Genomic DNA, 17,947 nt, shown 5'->3' on the forward strand with positions numbered 1-17,947 from the left:
CCGAACCCAGTTTCCATTTCCAGAGTTTTCAAAAGGTGAAAAAGCTGCTTCAATTAACAAAAAGCTTAAAGATTTAGAGATTTGCAGTTTTGGCATACCACAGTTAATAAATCTAAAGCATTATTATTGATAGCATGACAATAACATATTATGGAGTATTAATGTTGAGCAATACACAGCAACTCCTCAGCCTGGTTTCAAGTTCATCTGGTTTGTCGATAACCAGCTTTTATATCAATTTTAAATGGCAAATCGCTGTTTTGACTACACTTTATATCGACTCATGTTGATCACTGTGACAGTCAAGGTTGGGATGGTTACTTTTGAAGTGTATTTCACTACAGATTACAGAATACATGCTGTAAAATGTAATTTGTAACATTCTGTTAGATTACTCAATGTCAGTAATATATTCTAAATACTTTGATTTACTTCTTCAGCACTGGTAGATTTTTTCACTTGTTTTGACTATAAAACTCTGCCAGTACAGTAAGACAAAATACACGTGTTAAAAATATATTCTCTGAAAAACCTAAATATCATATGTAGTGTTTCTAAAATATTAATATAATTGATCCCGTTTTAAGGATTTTTAGATATTTTTACAGGAAAACAATAAAAAAAAGTATAATCAAGAATATAAATTTTGCCCTAATATCAAAAGTCGTACTAGAAAAAAGAAATTATGATCCAACATGAATATTAACATGTGCATGTAAAATGTCTAGAAATAGTATTTTAGCTTAGCGTAAATTTACTCTAGGTTTATTTCTATCTCTTCTGCTCCAAACTTACTTCAAACTGACTTCTCTGTCTGCTCGTATGAATGTAACACATCAGAAAGTGTTTCACCGCTGTTCAAATGCACTTTGGATCACATCATTTATATGTATAAATGTTTTCCAACTGAAATGACTAAATATTAAATTAAACAAATGACAATAAAATGCAAAGTAATCTCATCAGTAATCAAAATACTTTTCGAATGTAACTATTTTAATTACCAATAGTTTAATACATTGTGGAATACAGTTACTCATATTTAGTGTTTTAAATACGTAATCCCGTTGCATGTATTCCGTTACTCCCCAACACTGGTGACAGCATATTGATCCTTATGAATAACTTTGTGTACTTCTTTTACGTAATAAAATCAGTGAAAAAAAACATACAACAGCTATGGCTACTATCTGAACCACTTTTTTTTATTAAAATCAAACATTCTATATTCATGTTTATAAAAAATATAGTTAGACATGACTCAGGACAACATGAGCTGTGGTCCCCATGGGTCAACAACTCCTATATGTCCAAACAAGAGCACAGCCCACTGCACTACTGCTTTAATGTAATCTCCTTTACTTCCCACTAGGAGGCACTCTATGTCAAACAAAGACATTTCTATCCTGATTTAAGGTGTATATACTTTATATACTTCATATACTTTAAGGAACATGGAAACCCCAAACTATTTCTAAAGCAACTGAATAAACTTTGATGTGTATCACTACATGCACTTAGTCAGGCAGGGTGTAAAAACCAGGAATCAGCCCTGATGAGTTGCAAGTTCAGAGAGACACCCACGGTTCAGTAAGCATTGGGACCGTGGTTGACCTCAAGTTTATTGACGCATCTGGAGCAAAAGGCTTTGCGAAGAAAATAAAGCATCAAATAGACACTCACAGTTACAACTTCTGGTAATTCACCTTGAATGGATCTGTAAATGGATACACACCGCCTGTGTTCCACGTGGGTCAACTTGATGACATCACTGTTCCGCAAACATTGTATATAGTTGAAAAAGGCAAGTGGAGAAAACGAGCCACTGATAGAGAAGCCCCCTGCGCTATTCAGGTCTCCTGTCTAGAAAAAAAAATATTTTTGCAAAAATATTAAAAAGTTTAAAAGTTACTGTAAAAATTTTTTTTATCATCTTTCATCATTGACAATATTCATCCTTATAAATCCTCATATTTTACTCCTCACTTCAGTGCATGTTTTGATTAGATTTAGAAATATTAGAAAATATTTGTATTTTTATTTATTTTTTCTCATATAAGGGTGACCGTTTAACATTCTGTCAAGGGTCTACAGATGAAAAATAGCCTTTTGGGCTAATTCTGGCACATTTACATTTATGTTTATTAATGTGCATTGCCCCTGTAAATAAAAAAATATTGTTCTAAATTGAAGCGAGGCCATGCATAGTAAAATCCAATTATATGTAAACATGCCCCGTCAGCACATATATTGATTTTCCAACTTTATATCTTGTAAATAATAATAAACCTTTTTCCTCATAAAACCTCATCTGGTGAATTATATTTACATATACACTGATCAGCCACAACATTAAAACAACTGACAGGTGAAATAACATTTATTATCTTGTTACAATGGCACTTGTCAAAGGGTGGGATATATTAGGCAGCAAGTGAAATGTCAGTTCTTGAATTTCATGTATTGGAAGCAGGAAAATGGGGAAGCGTAAGGATCTGAGCAATTTTGACAAGGGCCAAATTGTGATGACTAGACAATTGGGTCAGAACATCTCCAAAACGGCAGGTCTTGTGGGGTGTTCCCAGTATTCAGTGGTTAATATCTAACAAAAGTGGTCCAAGGAAGGAAACCGGTGAACTGGCGACAGGGTCATGGGTGCCCAAGGCTCATTGATGTGCGTGGGGAGCGAAGGCTAGCCGAGTTCCCATGCTGACCCCTGTCCACCACTGAAAGCACCTACAATGGGCATGTGAGTGTCAGAACTGGACCATGGAGAAATGGAAGGTGGCCTGGTTTGATGAAACACGTTTTCTTAAAAATAATTTGGACAGCTGGGTGCATGTGCATTTACCTGGGGAAGAGATGGCAGCAGGATGCACTATTGGAAGAAGCAGTTTGATGCCCTGGGCAATGTTCTGCTGGGAAACGTTGGGTCCTGGCATTCATGTAAATGTTAGTTTATCACATACCACCTACCTAAAGATTGTTGCAGACCACATACACCCCTTCATGGCAACGGTATTCCCTGATGGCGGTTGCCTCTTTCAGCAGGATAATGCACCCTGCCACACTGCACACATTGTTCTGGAATGTTTGAAGTACATTAAAATAAAAAAATAAAAAGTTCAAGGTGTTGACTTGGCCTCCAATTTCCCCATATCTCAATTCGATTGAGTATCTGTGGGATGTGCTGGACCAACAAGTCCGATCCTTGGAGGCCTCACCTCGCAACTTGCAGTACTTAAAGGATCTGGTGCTAACGTCTTGGTGCCAGATTCCACAAGACACATTCAGAGCTCTTGTGCAGTCCATGCCTCGACAGGTCAGAGCTGTTTTGGCAGCACAAGGGGGACCTATACGATATTAGGAAGGTGGTTTAAATGTTGTGGCTGATCGGTGTATGTGTATATATACAGTGCATCCGGAAAGTTTTCACAGCGCTTCACTTTTTCTACATTTTGTTATGTTACAGCCTTATTCCAAAATGGATTAAATTAATTATTTTCCTCAAAATTCTACAAACAATACCCCATAATGGCAACGTAAAAGAAATGTGTTTGAAATCTTTGCAAATGTATTAAAAATAAAAAAACGGGGAAAAAAATCACATGTACATAAGGATTCACAGCCTTTGCTCAATACTTTGTGGAAGCACCTTTGGCACTCAAGTCTTTTTGAGTATGATGCTACAAGCTTGGCACACCTATTTTTGGGCAGTTTCTCCCATTCTTCTTTGCAGGAACTCTCAAGCTCCATCAGGTTGGATGGGGAGCATCGGTGCACAGCCATTTACAGATCTCTCCAGAGATGTTCAATCGGGTTCAATCTAGGCTCTGGCTGGGCCACTCAAGGGCATTCAGAGTTGTCCCGTAGCCACTCCTTTTTTATCTTGGCTGTGTGCTTGGGGTCGTTGTCCTGTTGGAAGATGAAACTTCGCCCCAGTCTGAGGTCAAGAGCACTCTGGAGCAGGTTTTCATCAAGGATTCATCTTTCCCTCGATCCTGACTAGTCTCCCAATTTCTGCTGCTGAAAAACATCCCCACAGCATGATTCTCTACAACCATGCTTCATTGTAGGGATGGTATTGGCCAGGTGATGAACGGTGCCTGGTTTCCTCCAGACATGATGCTTGCCATTCAGGCCAGAGTTCAATCTTTGTTTCATCAGACCAGAGAAATTTGTTTCTCTGACCCTCATGGTCTGAGGGTCCTTCTGGTGCCTTTTGGCAAACTCCTGGTGGGCTGTCATGTGCCTTTTACTGAGGTGTGGCTTCCGTCTATCCACTCTAACATACAGGCCTGATTGGTGGAGTGCTGCAGAGATGGTTGTTCTTCTGGAAGGTTCTCCTCTCTCCACAGAGAAATGCTGGAACTCTGTCAGAGTGACCATCGGGTTCTTGGTCACCTCCCTGACTAAGGCCCTTCTCCCCCGATCGCTCAGTTTGGCCGGGCGGCCAGCTCTAGGAAGAGTCCTGGTGGATCCAAACTTCCATTTACAGATGATGGAGGCCACTGTGCTCATTGGGACCTTCAATGCCTCAGACATTTTTCTGTACCCTTCCCCAGATCTGTGCCTCGATACAATCCTGTCTCGGAGGTCTACAGACAATTCCTTGGACTTCATGGCTTGGTTTGTGCTCTGACATGCACTGTTAACTGTGGGACATTATATAGACAGGTGTGTGCCTTTCCAAATCATGTCCAATCAACTGAATTTACCACAGTTGTAGAAACATCTCAAGGATTATCAGTGGAAACAGGATGCACCTGAGCTCAATTTCGAGTGTCATGGCAAAGGCTGTGAATACTTTATTTTTTATAAATTTGCAAAGATTTCAAACAAACTTCTTTCACATTGTCATTATGGGGTATTGTTTGTAGAATTTTGAGGAAAATAATTAATTGAATCTATTTTGAAATAAGGCTGTAACATAACAAAATGTGGAAAAAGTGAAGCGCTGTGAATACTTTCCGGATACAATGTATATAGACACTTGCGACCAAAAGTTTGGAATAATGTAAAGATTTTTCTTTTTAATTGGTACTTTAATTCACTAAAGTGAAATTCAGTTGATCACAAAGTATAGTCAGGACATCATTGATGGAAAAAAAACAGCACCATCACTAATTGGAAATTAAAGTAATTTTTACACAGTCTAGACAGACCCCATTTCCAGCAGCCATCACTCCAACACCTCCCCTTGAGTAATCATGCTAAACTGCTAATTTGTTACTTGAAAATCATTTGCCATTATATCAAACACAGTTGAAAGCTATTTGGTTCGTTAAATGAAGCTTAACGTTGTCTTTGTTTTTGAGTTGCCACAGTTTGCAATAGACTGGCATGTCTTAAGGTCAATATTAGGTCAAAAATGGCAAAAAAAAAAATAAAATAAAAAATTCTGTAGAAACACATCAGTCAATCATTGTTTTGAGGAATGAAGGTCATACAATGCTTGAAATTGAAAAAAAAAAAAATCAAGATTTAATTCAAAGGTGGACACTACAGTCTTGTATAGACACAAGACAAAGGACAACTGGCTCTAACAAGGACAGAAAGAGATGTGGAAGGCCAGATGTACAACTAAACAAGAGGATAAGTACATCAGAGTCTCCAGTTTGAGAAATAAATGCCTCACATGTCCTTAGCTGACAGCTTCATTGAATTCTACCTGCTCAACACCAGTTTCATGTAGAACAGTAAAGAGAAGACTCAGGGGTGCAGCCTTATGGGAAGAATTGCAAAGAAAAAGCCACTTTTGAAACAGAAAATAAAAAGAAACGGTTAGAGTAGGCAAAGAAACACAGACATTGGACAACAGATAGCTGGAAAAGTCTGTTATAACCCCATTGAGATTTTGTGGGATCAGCTAGACTGTAAGGTGCGTGAGAAGTATCTGACAAGATAGCCACATCTATGGCAAATGCTACAGGAAGTGTGGGGTGAAATGTCACCTGAGTATCTGGACAAACTGACAGCTGGAATGCCAAGGATCTGCAAAGCTTCATTGCTACACATGGAGGATTTGTTTTAATGATTTTGGAGTAGTTTAAAAATTTTGTCATATTGTAATAGTAATTTTTTTACATTATTAATGTCCTGACTATACATTGTGATTAGTTGAATGCCACTTTGGTGAGTAAAAGTACACTCGAGTCCGGCCATCACCCCTGGTGAGACAAAACAGTGACTCGACAGTGATGAGCACTTTTTGCCGGTCCTGTCTTATAGTGTCTTAATGACCATTCCACAGGTGCATGTTCATTAATTGTTTAAAGTTCCTTGAAGAAGCTTGGAAAACATTGTTTAAACCCTTTACAATAAAGATCTGTAAAGTAAATTTTTATATAAATATATATATATATATATATATATATATATATATATATATATATATACACAGGTGAAACTCGAAAAATTAGAATATCGTGCAAAAGTTCATTAATTTCAGTAATTCAACTTAAAAGGTGAAACTAATATATTATATAGACTCATTACAAGCAAAGTAAGATATTTCAAGCCTTTATTTGATATAATTTTGATGATTATGGCTTACAGCTTATGAAAACCCCAAATTCAGAATCTCAGAAAATTAGAATATTACATGAAATCAATAAAAAAAGGATTTTAAATACAGAAATGTCGGCCCTCTGAAAAGTATAATCATGCATATGTACTCAGTACTTGGTTTGGGCCCCTTTGCATTAATTACTGCCTCAATGAGGCGTGGCATGGATGCTATCAGCCTGTGGCACTGCTGAGGTATTATGGAAGACCAAGATGCTTCAATAGCGGCCTTCAGCTCTTCTGCATTGTTTGGTCTCATGTCTCTCATCTTTCTCTTAGTAATGCCCCATAGATTCTCTATGGGGTTCAGGTCAGGCGAGTTTGCTGGCCAATCAAGCACAGTAATACCATGGTCATTGAACCAGGTTTTGGTACTTTTGGCAGTGTGGGCAGGTGCCAAGTCCTGCTGGAAAATGAAGTCAGCATCTCCATAAAGCTTGTCTGATGAAGGAAGCATGAAGTGCTCTAAAATGTCCCAGTAGACGGCTGCGTTGACTCTGGACTTAATAAAGCACAGTGGACCAACACCAGCTGATGACATGGCTCCCCAAACCAACACAGACTGTGGAAACTTCACACTGGACTTCAAGCATCTTGGATTGTGTTCCTCTCCATTCTTCCTCCAGACTCTGGGACCTTGGTTTCCAAATAAGATGCAAAATTTGCTCTCATCCGAAAAGAGGACTTTGGACCACTGAGCAACAGACCAGTTCTTTTTTCTTTAGCCCAGGTAAGACGTTTGACATTTGAAGCCCATGTCCAGGACCCGTCTGTGTGTGGTGGCTCTTGATGCAGTAACTCCAGCCTCAGTCCACTCCTTGTGAAGCTCCCCACACATTTGAATGGCCTTTTCCTGACAATCCTCTCCAGGCTACGGTCATCCCTGCTGCTTGTGCACCTTTTTCTTCCACACTTTTCCCTTCCACTTAACTTTCTATTAATGTGCTTTGATACAGCACTTTGAGAACATCCAACTTCTTTTGCAATTACCTTTTGAGGCTTTCCCTCCTTGTGGAGGGTGTCAATGATTGTTTTCTGCACAACTGTCAGGTCAGCAGTCTTCCCCATGATTGTGAATTCAACTGAACCAGACTGAGAGACCATTTAAAGGCTCAGGAACCCTTTGCAGGTGTTTAGCTGATTAGAGTGTGACACTTTGAGCCTACAATACTGAACCTTTTCACAATATTCTAATTTTCTGAGATTCTGAATTTGGGGTTTTCATAAGCTGTAAGCCATAATCATAAAAATTATATCAAATAAAGGCTTGAAATATCTTACTTTGCTTGTAATGAGTCTATATAATATATTAGTTTCACCTTTTAAGTTGAATTACTGAAATTAATGAACTTTTGCACGATATTCTCATTTTTCGAGTTTCACCTGTATACAAAACCTTTCATCTGGTGAATGTATAGGCTATAGAAAGCTTAATTTGGTTCATCCTTAAATATAGAGCATTGTAACAAAGCCAAGTCACCATCATTTCAAATTAAGAGTCCCTGGTCTGTTTCTGGTGTGTTTATGGTTAGAAGTCTTCACTTTTTTGTGATTATAATTGGGATTTTGGTTGAAACATTAACTACATCTGGGATATTACTAGTTTTGGACTTTTGTTGGCTCTATGTCTGTGCCTGTTATAGTAATGAAAGACTACGATTTTTATTTTTTTATATATATAATAAATCGATTTAAAAACTATCGGCCAATTAACCCCACTCTTTCCAACACCTTTTCTACCTCAGTCGACCTCTAGAACAGAAGAAATAGAGGGTGATATAAAAACCAAATTGGTAAAACAAGAGTGAAAGAAAGTTTGTTTCTACATGCAAATTCTCTAGCTGTGGTCAAGCTATAGGGCAGAGCCATGTGGAGGGCTGAACCAAAAGTGTGCCTGGCTTGTGTTGCCTTGTCTCCTTTTACAGCTTCCTGCCATCTATGCTATTTTAAAGAGACACACAGCTGCACCTGACAATTTCCTGCAGAGAGGGTAGGGCTGGAGACCGCATTTCATTCTCAGCAAACAGAGAGAGAGAAAGGACCGAAGACTAAAGCGAGGAATCACTCCTGAGAGAGACTCTGGAGCACTGGGGGTCATATGCCATTCTTACTCTTCCTGAGAGTGTAAGCAATGCACCTGACAATATGTGTTCTGTGGACACAGGAAATCAGAAAGGATCAATAACACTGGACTAAAGCCAGAATAATATTTCTACTCTGGGCACTAATGGAATCCAAGTGGACTGTTTTTACATACCGCTGTGGACATCTGTGAAGATCAGACTGAAAAAAAGAGAAGAGATATATGACTGTTAAGGAATAGTCATTAAATAGGACTCAACCAGATGAAAGAGGTCATCATAAACACCTACAGGTATAGGAGGTACTAATCTTCAGCACCTTTTGGAGGTTCTGCTCTCCTCAGCCAAGCTTGATTCCATGATTTCTGGTGGCATATTCAAGAACAAATATTTCTTCTGGAAACCGGCTCCTTTTCTTTGGCTTAACCGGCATCAAGTTATTTTATCCTAAAAGCATTACAGTATCGTACATCATTGTTTTAGTTGGGTGGGTATGGTTGATCTTCAGGCAGGACGTAAGGCCTTCTTTTCCCCATGAAGAGGTTTGGCAGTCTGAGGCAGAGCAAGAGGCGCAAGGACGAGGAGCTACTCACTGCGAGACGCCAGTCAGAGTCACCATGTCCGTCTGGTACGGTACTTATCAGGTCATATCTCTGTATAGAGCCTTCAGCTAGACAAACAGTAATGATATGATCTGTCTGATAATCAGTGGAAAGATACAGTCTGTCTTGTTGAGCTGTTTTTCACAATTTTTACAACATTAGTAAAACATTAAGAAATGTACAAGGTATCATGAACTAACAATTAACTATTACCATTGTTAGTTCATAATGCTGTAACTAATGTTAATGTATAGAACGTTTAATTAAAAAAAATATTAGTGCATGTTGAAATTAAAATAACCAAGATGAATAAGTGCTTTAAAAGATGCCCTCATTGTTAGTTCATGTAAACTAATGTAGTTATCTAATGTTAATGAATACAACCCAATTGTGTTACCAAAATGATAAAGAAATAGCTAAATGCTTTTTAAATTAGGTATAGATGAAGTATAGCAGGTCACACCACAGGGCATCAACTTTCCAAAAATATTTAATGTCAAAAACATGTTGTGAAAACATGTTCGTAATTCAAATTTAGTGTAAACAATACTTCCCGGTAATTGGGGATTTGTGACTTCTGCTTACACAAAGTGCAATGAAACATATTGTTGTTAGAACTGGACCCATTATACATTGTCTCCTGACTTGGCCATTATTTTGTGTGTCAAGATCATTAAAATACTATAGATGGCCTAGATGTTCCCGTGTAGAGGTAAAGGCAGTTACAGTGTGTTGGCATGGAGTGCATTAAGCCTGTGTATTGTGCAAGTCTGTGTATTAACCATTTGGCAGGGAAACTAGTTTCAGACCTAATTTAGACCCTGAAGCCATCAGCTGATGCAAGCAGTTCCCTCGTCACAGTGACGCAAAGAAAAATGTGACAATGGGTTCCATTAGTACAGTACGAGTACGCCATGAATGGGACACTACAGTCAGCTGAAACAGTTCTCCTCTTGTTAGCAGTCTGATTAAGGTTTGCGAATCTTTTACATTGTTGAATTGATTACTAAACTCAAATTTGTAGAAGCACGAACAGGAACTTTACAATATATTTGCTTGTCTGTTGTTACATGTTTCAAAATGCATGTTTAGAGCATGTTCAGTATTTATCACAAGCATCTTGAGTACTGCATTTATTTGGCATGGAGAAAGACAACATAAAATGGTGATCGCAACACATTTTACTTCCGTATTATGGTATAATCCTGAGTAAAACAGGATATTCAATGAAAAAAATATATATAGAGAGAGGGACTTAACATTATCCATCATGAATTGGTGCCATAAGCCGAACTAAACAAAAGTTGTTTCAGAGTAAGTTATTACATTTTAATGAAAGATTACAAAAGATAAACATGTACTTCATATTTTTTTTTATAAATGTGCAACAATGAATCATTCACAAAATGTTTGGAAACATGTATTAAACAGTTACTTTTTTATTTAATGTTGACTTGAGCAAAAGCATGTGGTCTTGCATTACAATGACTTGTAATGGTCCCAGTTTAACTCTACTGCAAATTAGGTGCAATATGTGCCCCTCTTTGTGCCTAACAGTCTGATTAGCCTTACAGGTTCAAAAAGCGTTAAGGTTTGGGCTTCATCTGCCTGTCAGGCACTAAGTTCTACCAATGGGCGTATGTTTGGAAAAACGCATGACTAAAGGTGCACTCAGTTATTTTTTCCTTAATAAAGTAGTTTAACGTCTAAAGACATGAATTATAATTTTGCAATACATGTAGGAAATAATGACCATTCACATAAAAATGAAGACTCCAGTCATATCAGTAACCTTAGAAAAGTTTGGTTCTACATGGAGAGGGTCCATATATGGGGGCTACCATGTAAGAATCACATGACCAGCTGAATACCACTCAATCTCAGTAACCCTCCTGTCATTTGACACTTTCACTCATTGATTAAATTAATCAAGGTTGACTATGAATAAAAAATTTCTACAACGGCATCTGAAACTGAAAACTATTGATTTTAAATGATGCTACATCAAAGCCGCTGGGTGTCAGTGTAAGTAAAAGATGACAAAGACAAAAGTTACTGAGCGCACCTTTAAGAGAGGATCATATGATTGGTCACATTATATCAGCTGACTGGAGTGTTGTATTGGAGATTCAGTGTTGTCCCTCAGGGGCTTCGGTGTATGACATGAAACAATGATCCTGACGCAAATCAAACCGGTTCAGGTTGCCTCACCACTCTATCAGTAGAATCTTAATTTTGATTTAATGCTAGTCAATAGTCTTCTTGATCAATCTGGTTAATGTGAAGTTCACACAAGAACGCTGTGTTTCATTTGTAGCATGACAGTTGCACAAATAAGTGGCAAGGATAAAAAATATAATTTAAACTGGCATGAACACAATTAGACTACATTAATTTCTTCAGATGTGTCAACAGCTTTGAGGACATCTTGCAAACTTTATCATTACATGGATATAATTTACTAAAAGCATGCAATGACCTTTTGGGTTAGCTGTAATTTGTGCAACCAAAAGTCTAGTACCAGAATCCCTTACTAAAATCCAATCATTAACAATAACAAGTAAAGGTGTCAAACTGTTAGATTTACATGCTGGAGGTCTGACCCTGTGCTGTGAGTGAGTGTTATCTGCCCTTGTGGAATGTGTAGCAGTGGCAAGGCTAAAATAAGAAGCTAACGCAGCAACACACCAAACAGGTCTCGGCCAGCTGGCTAAATGTCAGGAGATTGTCACCAACTTGTGAATACATACTGCCCTTCAATATTTACTGCATAAAAACACTTTAAATGAGAAGTTTACTTTGAGTCCATGTTTAATCAAGAGTGATATAGTGTTACTATACCTGTACCAGATGTGTCCTGGGCAAAATGCATGACTGGGCAAAAAGGCTTCTTTTACGTTCGACCAGAAATGAATGAAATTGTGCTGATGTTTTTATTCTGCCAAGGTGTTTGTGTGCCAATATTCTCCTGTTTGGGCACATCTCTGAAAATATTGACCTAGGAGAACTTGATTGTGAAAAGAAAAAGTGTTGATGATTCGTTAAAACTAATCGTGTGTGGCTTGGACAGGACATTCTTTATTTACAACCACACATGCCAGCTGAGGAGATTGTAGCAAACTAGCAAGGTTATTACTGGATCTTAACATTATAAATAAATAACTTAGGAGTAGCCCTGGCACTGTAGGTACTTGTAACATTCAGGCAGGCTGGCTGGACGTATTAGAAACCAAGAGCAATTTTATTTACAATGCTGGTATCCAAATGTGAATTCAAAACAAAATATAATCAGAACATAAACTAAACTTGACTATGAACAATGCCTACATAATAATCAAGAACGAAAACATTACACCAACAAGAGACAATAAGGGCTTAAATACAAACAAAAGGGTAACAACATAACAAGGCATCCAATGACAAGACAGAACTAATAACATACGGACCTATAACAGAACAGAACTGATAACAAGACTAATAAACCAAATACCAATAAGAACAAGACACATAAAATGTGAGGGAAACAGGAAACCACATGACAAAGACACAAGAGCAGCCAAGGAAGTTATCTAATTTCAAAATAAAAGACAAAGTCAAAAAAATTCTTCAAAACATGAACAAAACACTCGTAAATGTGACAGTACTGTAGTTCAATAGTAGACTTTTTTCTTTATGATGCTTAACACAAACTTCACAAAGACAACATGGCCACGACGAATGCATGGTGAAAGATTTTGGTGTTTATGGAATCAGATTATGTAACGTGTCCAAAAAAGTGTAAAGGACATATTAACAAGTTCAATAAGGCAAATTTGGCTTATTTCTTGAGCAAGAGTGATTTTACAGTATGAGCTCCTTCTACTGCCCTAAATCCAGCATCTTTCCTATCCACAGCTGGCTTTCCATGTGCATACACAAGATGTCTTTGAGGTTTACCTCTCCCTAATTTCTACACTAATCTAACTGAGCCTGACTTCATTCCCACCCACAGTGGTGGAGAAAGTTGACAGGATGAGTGGAGGCAATGCAGCCTCTTAGCCACCAAGAAAAGATGGTAGGCCATGAACTTTGCTGCCATCTCCAAAAAAAAAAGAACACCAAAGGAAGTTGAACTAACCCTAGCTTCTCTGTTGTAATGATGTGGGAAGGGATGGCAGAGAAAGCCTGTAGCATATTTGTCATACCACCCAGCCAATATGCTCCAAAGGTTAATTCTACTGGGAGAGGTCAACTTACTTCATTACAAGGAAGGAGACTTCCCTGAATCCCAACCCAAAGAAGGATTAGAAAATGAAGTGATGCGTCTGGTGCACTAAACTACACAGTATCATTACCTCCTTCATTCTATTGTCTGTCCACATCCAAACAAAAAAGAAAACTGGTAGAGCATGCTGCTAATAACAGGTTTTGGTTTCCCAGGGAACAAACAAACTATATCTTGAATGTCCTTTAAGTCGCTTTGGATAAAAGTATCTGCCAAATGCAACAATGGTATGTCTTTGCCACTTGCACTTGCACCCATCTTCATTTGATGTGTCATTTCCCAATGTTGTCTATGCAGCCTAAACTCTGCCATACACATTTACCAGCCCAAAACTCAACTTTTCATTGGAAACCCTTGTTGATGAATCATAGGGACCTACTTTTTATTGCCAGCTAAATGCCTCGATAGCAGAGAGACAGCGGTAGGCCTTTAAACACATATGTCCAGTCATATTTAACATTTAACTGAATTAAAGGAATGTACTGTGATCAAAACCATCATTCATACTGTGGCTCTGAAGCTTATTTAGAGCTCAAGTAACATGTTACTTTGTAAATAACATGTAATGTAACGTGCATTTGTAAGGGCTGTCATATGAGACACAGGTTTTTGGTGGAATCTCTGGTGAATACTGCTCTAAGCAGGAATAACTAATTCTATAACTAACTCTATCTCTGTCAAGTTCATTGGTATGTTAATCTAGTTGTAGTTAAAGTTTTTAAAATGTCTTTTAGTTTTGGTTTGTTAGTCTATAAGGTTTAAGAAATTTACCATCAGTTTTCAAAATGTCAAAGTCAGGGTCATGTTAAACTAGAGAGAAATGCTGTGTTTTTACATCTTATCTGAATTACCACAATCGTGAGATGACAACTGGGTGATTCTGCAGTCCACGTCCTCATAATCAAAAACTGTTTGTTTCAATGGCAATGCTCATATTGATCTATATGTGGTACTGTTGAAAAATAGTTAATCACTAAATTGTTTCACATCTACTGTATGTTCTATTGCAAAACATAATAGAACTTAACTGTCTTTAACTGTTGAAGCTGCTGCCATTTTGGTGTTTTATGAAGTATAATGACAATATTCAAATGGGACAAAGTTCAAACTTGAAATGTGAAAGGTTTTTAAAAACATTGAAACTCATAATTATGGTAATTCCAACATGACATGCATGCACCATTTCGTAGGAAAATACTTTTTGCTAGAGCAGTAGTACATATTGCCGTGCCAAAATATTTATTGCACTACTCTCATTATGTATAGTCAGTTATTGGTTGATTCAACTGTTTTTGCTGTGCCACAATCATTTGTCCAGGCAAAGGTTAAGACCAATTTTACAACATATCCTAGAAACAAAGTTTAGATAGCAAAGCTAATACTACTCGATTTGCACATGTCAGCTCTACTCTGGGCATTTTTTATGCACTTCTTTCCTATGATGCCACTAATTTGCATTTGCACAAAATGTGCTGTTTCCTTAAACTAATGATACTACTGAACTCAATCCACTTAAATGTCTTCTGTATTGATGTGCCTCACAGGTTCTGGAATTTCCACTTCCCCCACCACCCCGACGCAGCATCCAGTTCCACCAATCTTCCCTTTGGAGACTCCCAGTCCTTCGGAACATGTGGAGGAACGTCGCACCCGCTCGCTTTCCTCTCCCCCTGATACAGGTCAGCGCTTCAGCCTGACCCCCTCCTCCACCAAACCCCCTATCGCCTTGTACACCTCTAACTCTACCTCACGCCAGGTGAGTGAACAACTTCACATTGTGTTTTCTGGGCTTTACAATATTTTAAGGACTAAAGGTGGAGTGTGTAAATTCTGCACCATTAGCATGAAGGGGAATTGCAATCTGTTTGTTTGAGTGACCCGAATGAGCTAGCCATTACAACACTGTCTCACTGAATCGTTGATGTATTAAACCTCACACAACAGTCTGAATATGTGCAAGTGTAAATAGATTCATGGGTTTTGGGGTACAAGATAAGCTTAAAAAAATTAAAATACTTCACTGTACTTTATCATAGAAGTTTGGTTGATTATCTACGATCACTTAGTTTGAAGTGTCTTTCAATGACAACATATTGTTGGGAAAAAGCTTTTTCTTGTTTACAAACATGAATATACCTTACACACCATATACTATATTAATGAACTGTTACAACATAGTGATTGATCTTAGGCCCCATTTACACTTTGCATTAACATGTGTTTTCGGTGATGCTATCGGATAGCACTTTAAATGACAGGTGTAAATGCATCCAAGACACATTTTGAGCGAATTGTGATCTAATCACTGAAATCACATACAGGTGGTGAGGGCCGCATTCTGACCACATTTAAATAAGGTGTAAATGCAAATGCCTTTTCGTTATGTGGACACAACAACGTAAGTAATTATGTGATGAGGTTGCGCTACATTCATCCATAGTTAAAGTGTTGTGGGTTCTTGCCTTTTTCTGTTAATTCTTCCATCGCAAATTAAAGAACACATCAGACATTGCCATTCACCAATATTGCCACCAGAACAATATCCCATGAATTCCATTGGAATACACTTAGAATATCTCATCTCACTTGTGTCTCTCTCTACTTTTCTAATCACTATGTGGTTTGCGTGACGCTCACATAAGTCCAGGCTTCACTTGCCCGTTTCTGATGAGAACAGGGCTCCAGACTAAAAAAATGACCCCGGAGCCATTGGCTCCTGAATCTAAACCTTAAAGAGCCAAATGGCTGTTTTTAGTCGCCAAATCACAGAATTGCTCGATTTATATTGTTGTTCAGAAACAAGATACAAAAGCCGAAGAAAAGGAAGACATAGAAAAGGATAACCCATAAATCTGAGGTTTAATAAACAGAATATATTGTTGAGAAGATAAGTTTGCATCTCAAATGTTCACACCCCTTTCATAATTTATACAAATATAAGAGATAAAAGATTTTTTTATTTAGTACTGCCCTTTACAATCTACATTACAGATAATTACATAAAGTATAGTTTGCATATAGTAGTTTGTTGTCTTCTTGAGCATCAATGAATGTTTGCACCTTGTGTAATAGTTGTGTAAAAGTCCCACAAGTGTCCTAATTGTCAAAATTTGATCTCATATATATATATATATATATATATATATATATATATATATATATATATATATATATAATTTAATAAAATATTTGTTTTAATATTGCCTTAGACTTTCTTTAAAAGTGTCATGAGACACACTGGTTGTGCTTGCTCTAAAGATGTATTCAACAACTTACAAGGAGATATCTGACGAAACCACATATGACTTATGGGTTAGGCAACCCGACTGTCGCCAATGGCAACTAGATGTGATTATTGTCACAATCAATTATTTGATATGCAACCATTTTAGTCACAGTCTGGAGCCCTGTGAGAAGCATATTTAGCTCTTACAAACTGCAGAGCACGAGATTAATATTATTACTTTTGTTTTGGCAACCTAAAATTTAACTTTGATGGCTGCCAAAAAAAATTTAATTAAAGGAAAACCCTGACTGTTAAAGTGGTAGAAAGCATTTGAATTATCCCTCAATGTTTTTAAAATGTGCTAAATGAAAAGGCTCTTACGCTTGTCTGTCAAATGTGTGGACTTGGTCCCACCACTCTTGACTTCTATGTCTTAGCCACACTCCTCGTCTGACCGATGTTGAAATCACTAAATCTGTGCTTACCATGGCAGCAGTAAAAAGTCGCTTTCTCCTTTTTTCTGAATTAATTGCAGTTGTGTGCAATTTTGCCTACTTTTTAAAATATTAAATAGCACAAGGCCATTCAAAACCCAAGAGAACCTATGGCACTCATACAGTAAGTGAAAGCAATCAGCAATGGAATCATTTGAGTTTGATCGGGAGATTAATGTAAACACCGATATCAGGTACTAGTCGTGTCAGCAGTGAATGTAAACAGGAGGGACAAAAAAATCAGATACAGTCAAAAGATCGGATCTGTGCATTAACCCTTGCAGTGTAAATGCAGCCTTAGTGTCGAGAAGGGTCTGGCTGCAGACTGTAGGCCATTGGAGCTCCACTCTCAAACAGGAAATACGTCACCTCCACTTCGTAAAAGTTTAGTATACTGCTTTGATATTGTGTGTGAAGATTAGGTGAGGTCACGTATATATGCGCTTGGTTAAATAAATATATATATATATATATATATATATATATATATATATATGCTCGGTCGCAGTCATAGACAGTATAAGGCCGCAGTAGAGGTGACGTATATATGCGCTCCGGCGCAGTGGAGGTGACGTATTTCCGCTTTTGAATGGAGCTCCACTCGCCCCGTAGTCTGCAGCCAGCCCCTATTGTTAGTGTCAGCAATGTGTTTGTGCACCATCTGTTGAACCATCTGTTGCACCAACTGGGTTAGAGTATAGGCAATCTTGACC

General features: G+C 37.8%; 1 protein-coding gene across 4 annotated transcripts in view; it reads left to right on the forward strand.

Annotated features, from left to right (window-relative positions):
• prkag2b (protein kinase, AMP-activated, gamma 2 non-catalytic subunit b) overlaps positions 1-17,947 on the forward strand; it is a 51,818-nt gene that overhangs the window by 17,105 nt on the left and 16,766 nt on the right. For 2 of the 4 annotated variants that reach the window (XR_007971221.1, XM_052133542.1), the window contains exon 5: positions 15,059-15,270. Coding sequence is in view for 1 of the 4 variants with exons in the window: in XM_052133542.1 (XP_051989502.1) it covers positions 15,059-15,270 (212 nt within the window). In the remaining 3 variants the exon portion in view is untranslated. Of the gene's footprint in view, positions 1-8,598; positions 9,277-10,147; positions 10,224-15,058; positions 15,271-17,947 lie in introns of those variants that run through there. The other 2 variants (XR_007971222.1, XR_007971223.1) reach the window with 2 other exon arrangements.

The sequence above is a fragment of the Xyrauchen texanus genome, chromosome 9, assembly GCF_025860055.1.
Source record: "Xyrauchen texanus isolate HMW12.3.18 chromosome 9, RBS_HiC_50CHRs, whole genome shotgun sequence".
Taxonomy (NCBI): domain Eukaryota; kingdom Metazoa; phylum Chordata; class Actinopteri; order Cypriniformes; family Catostomidae; genus Xyrauchen; species Xyrauchen texanus.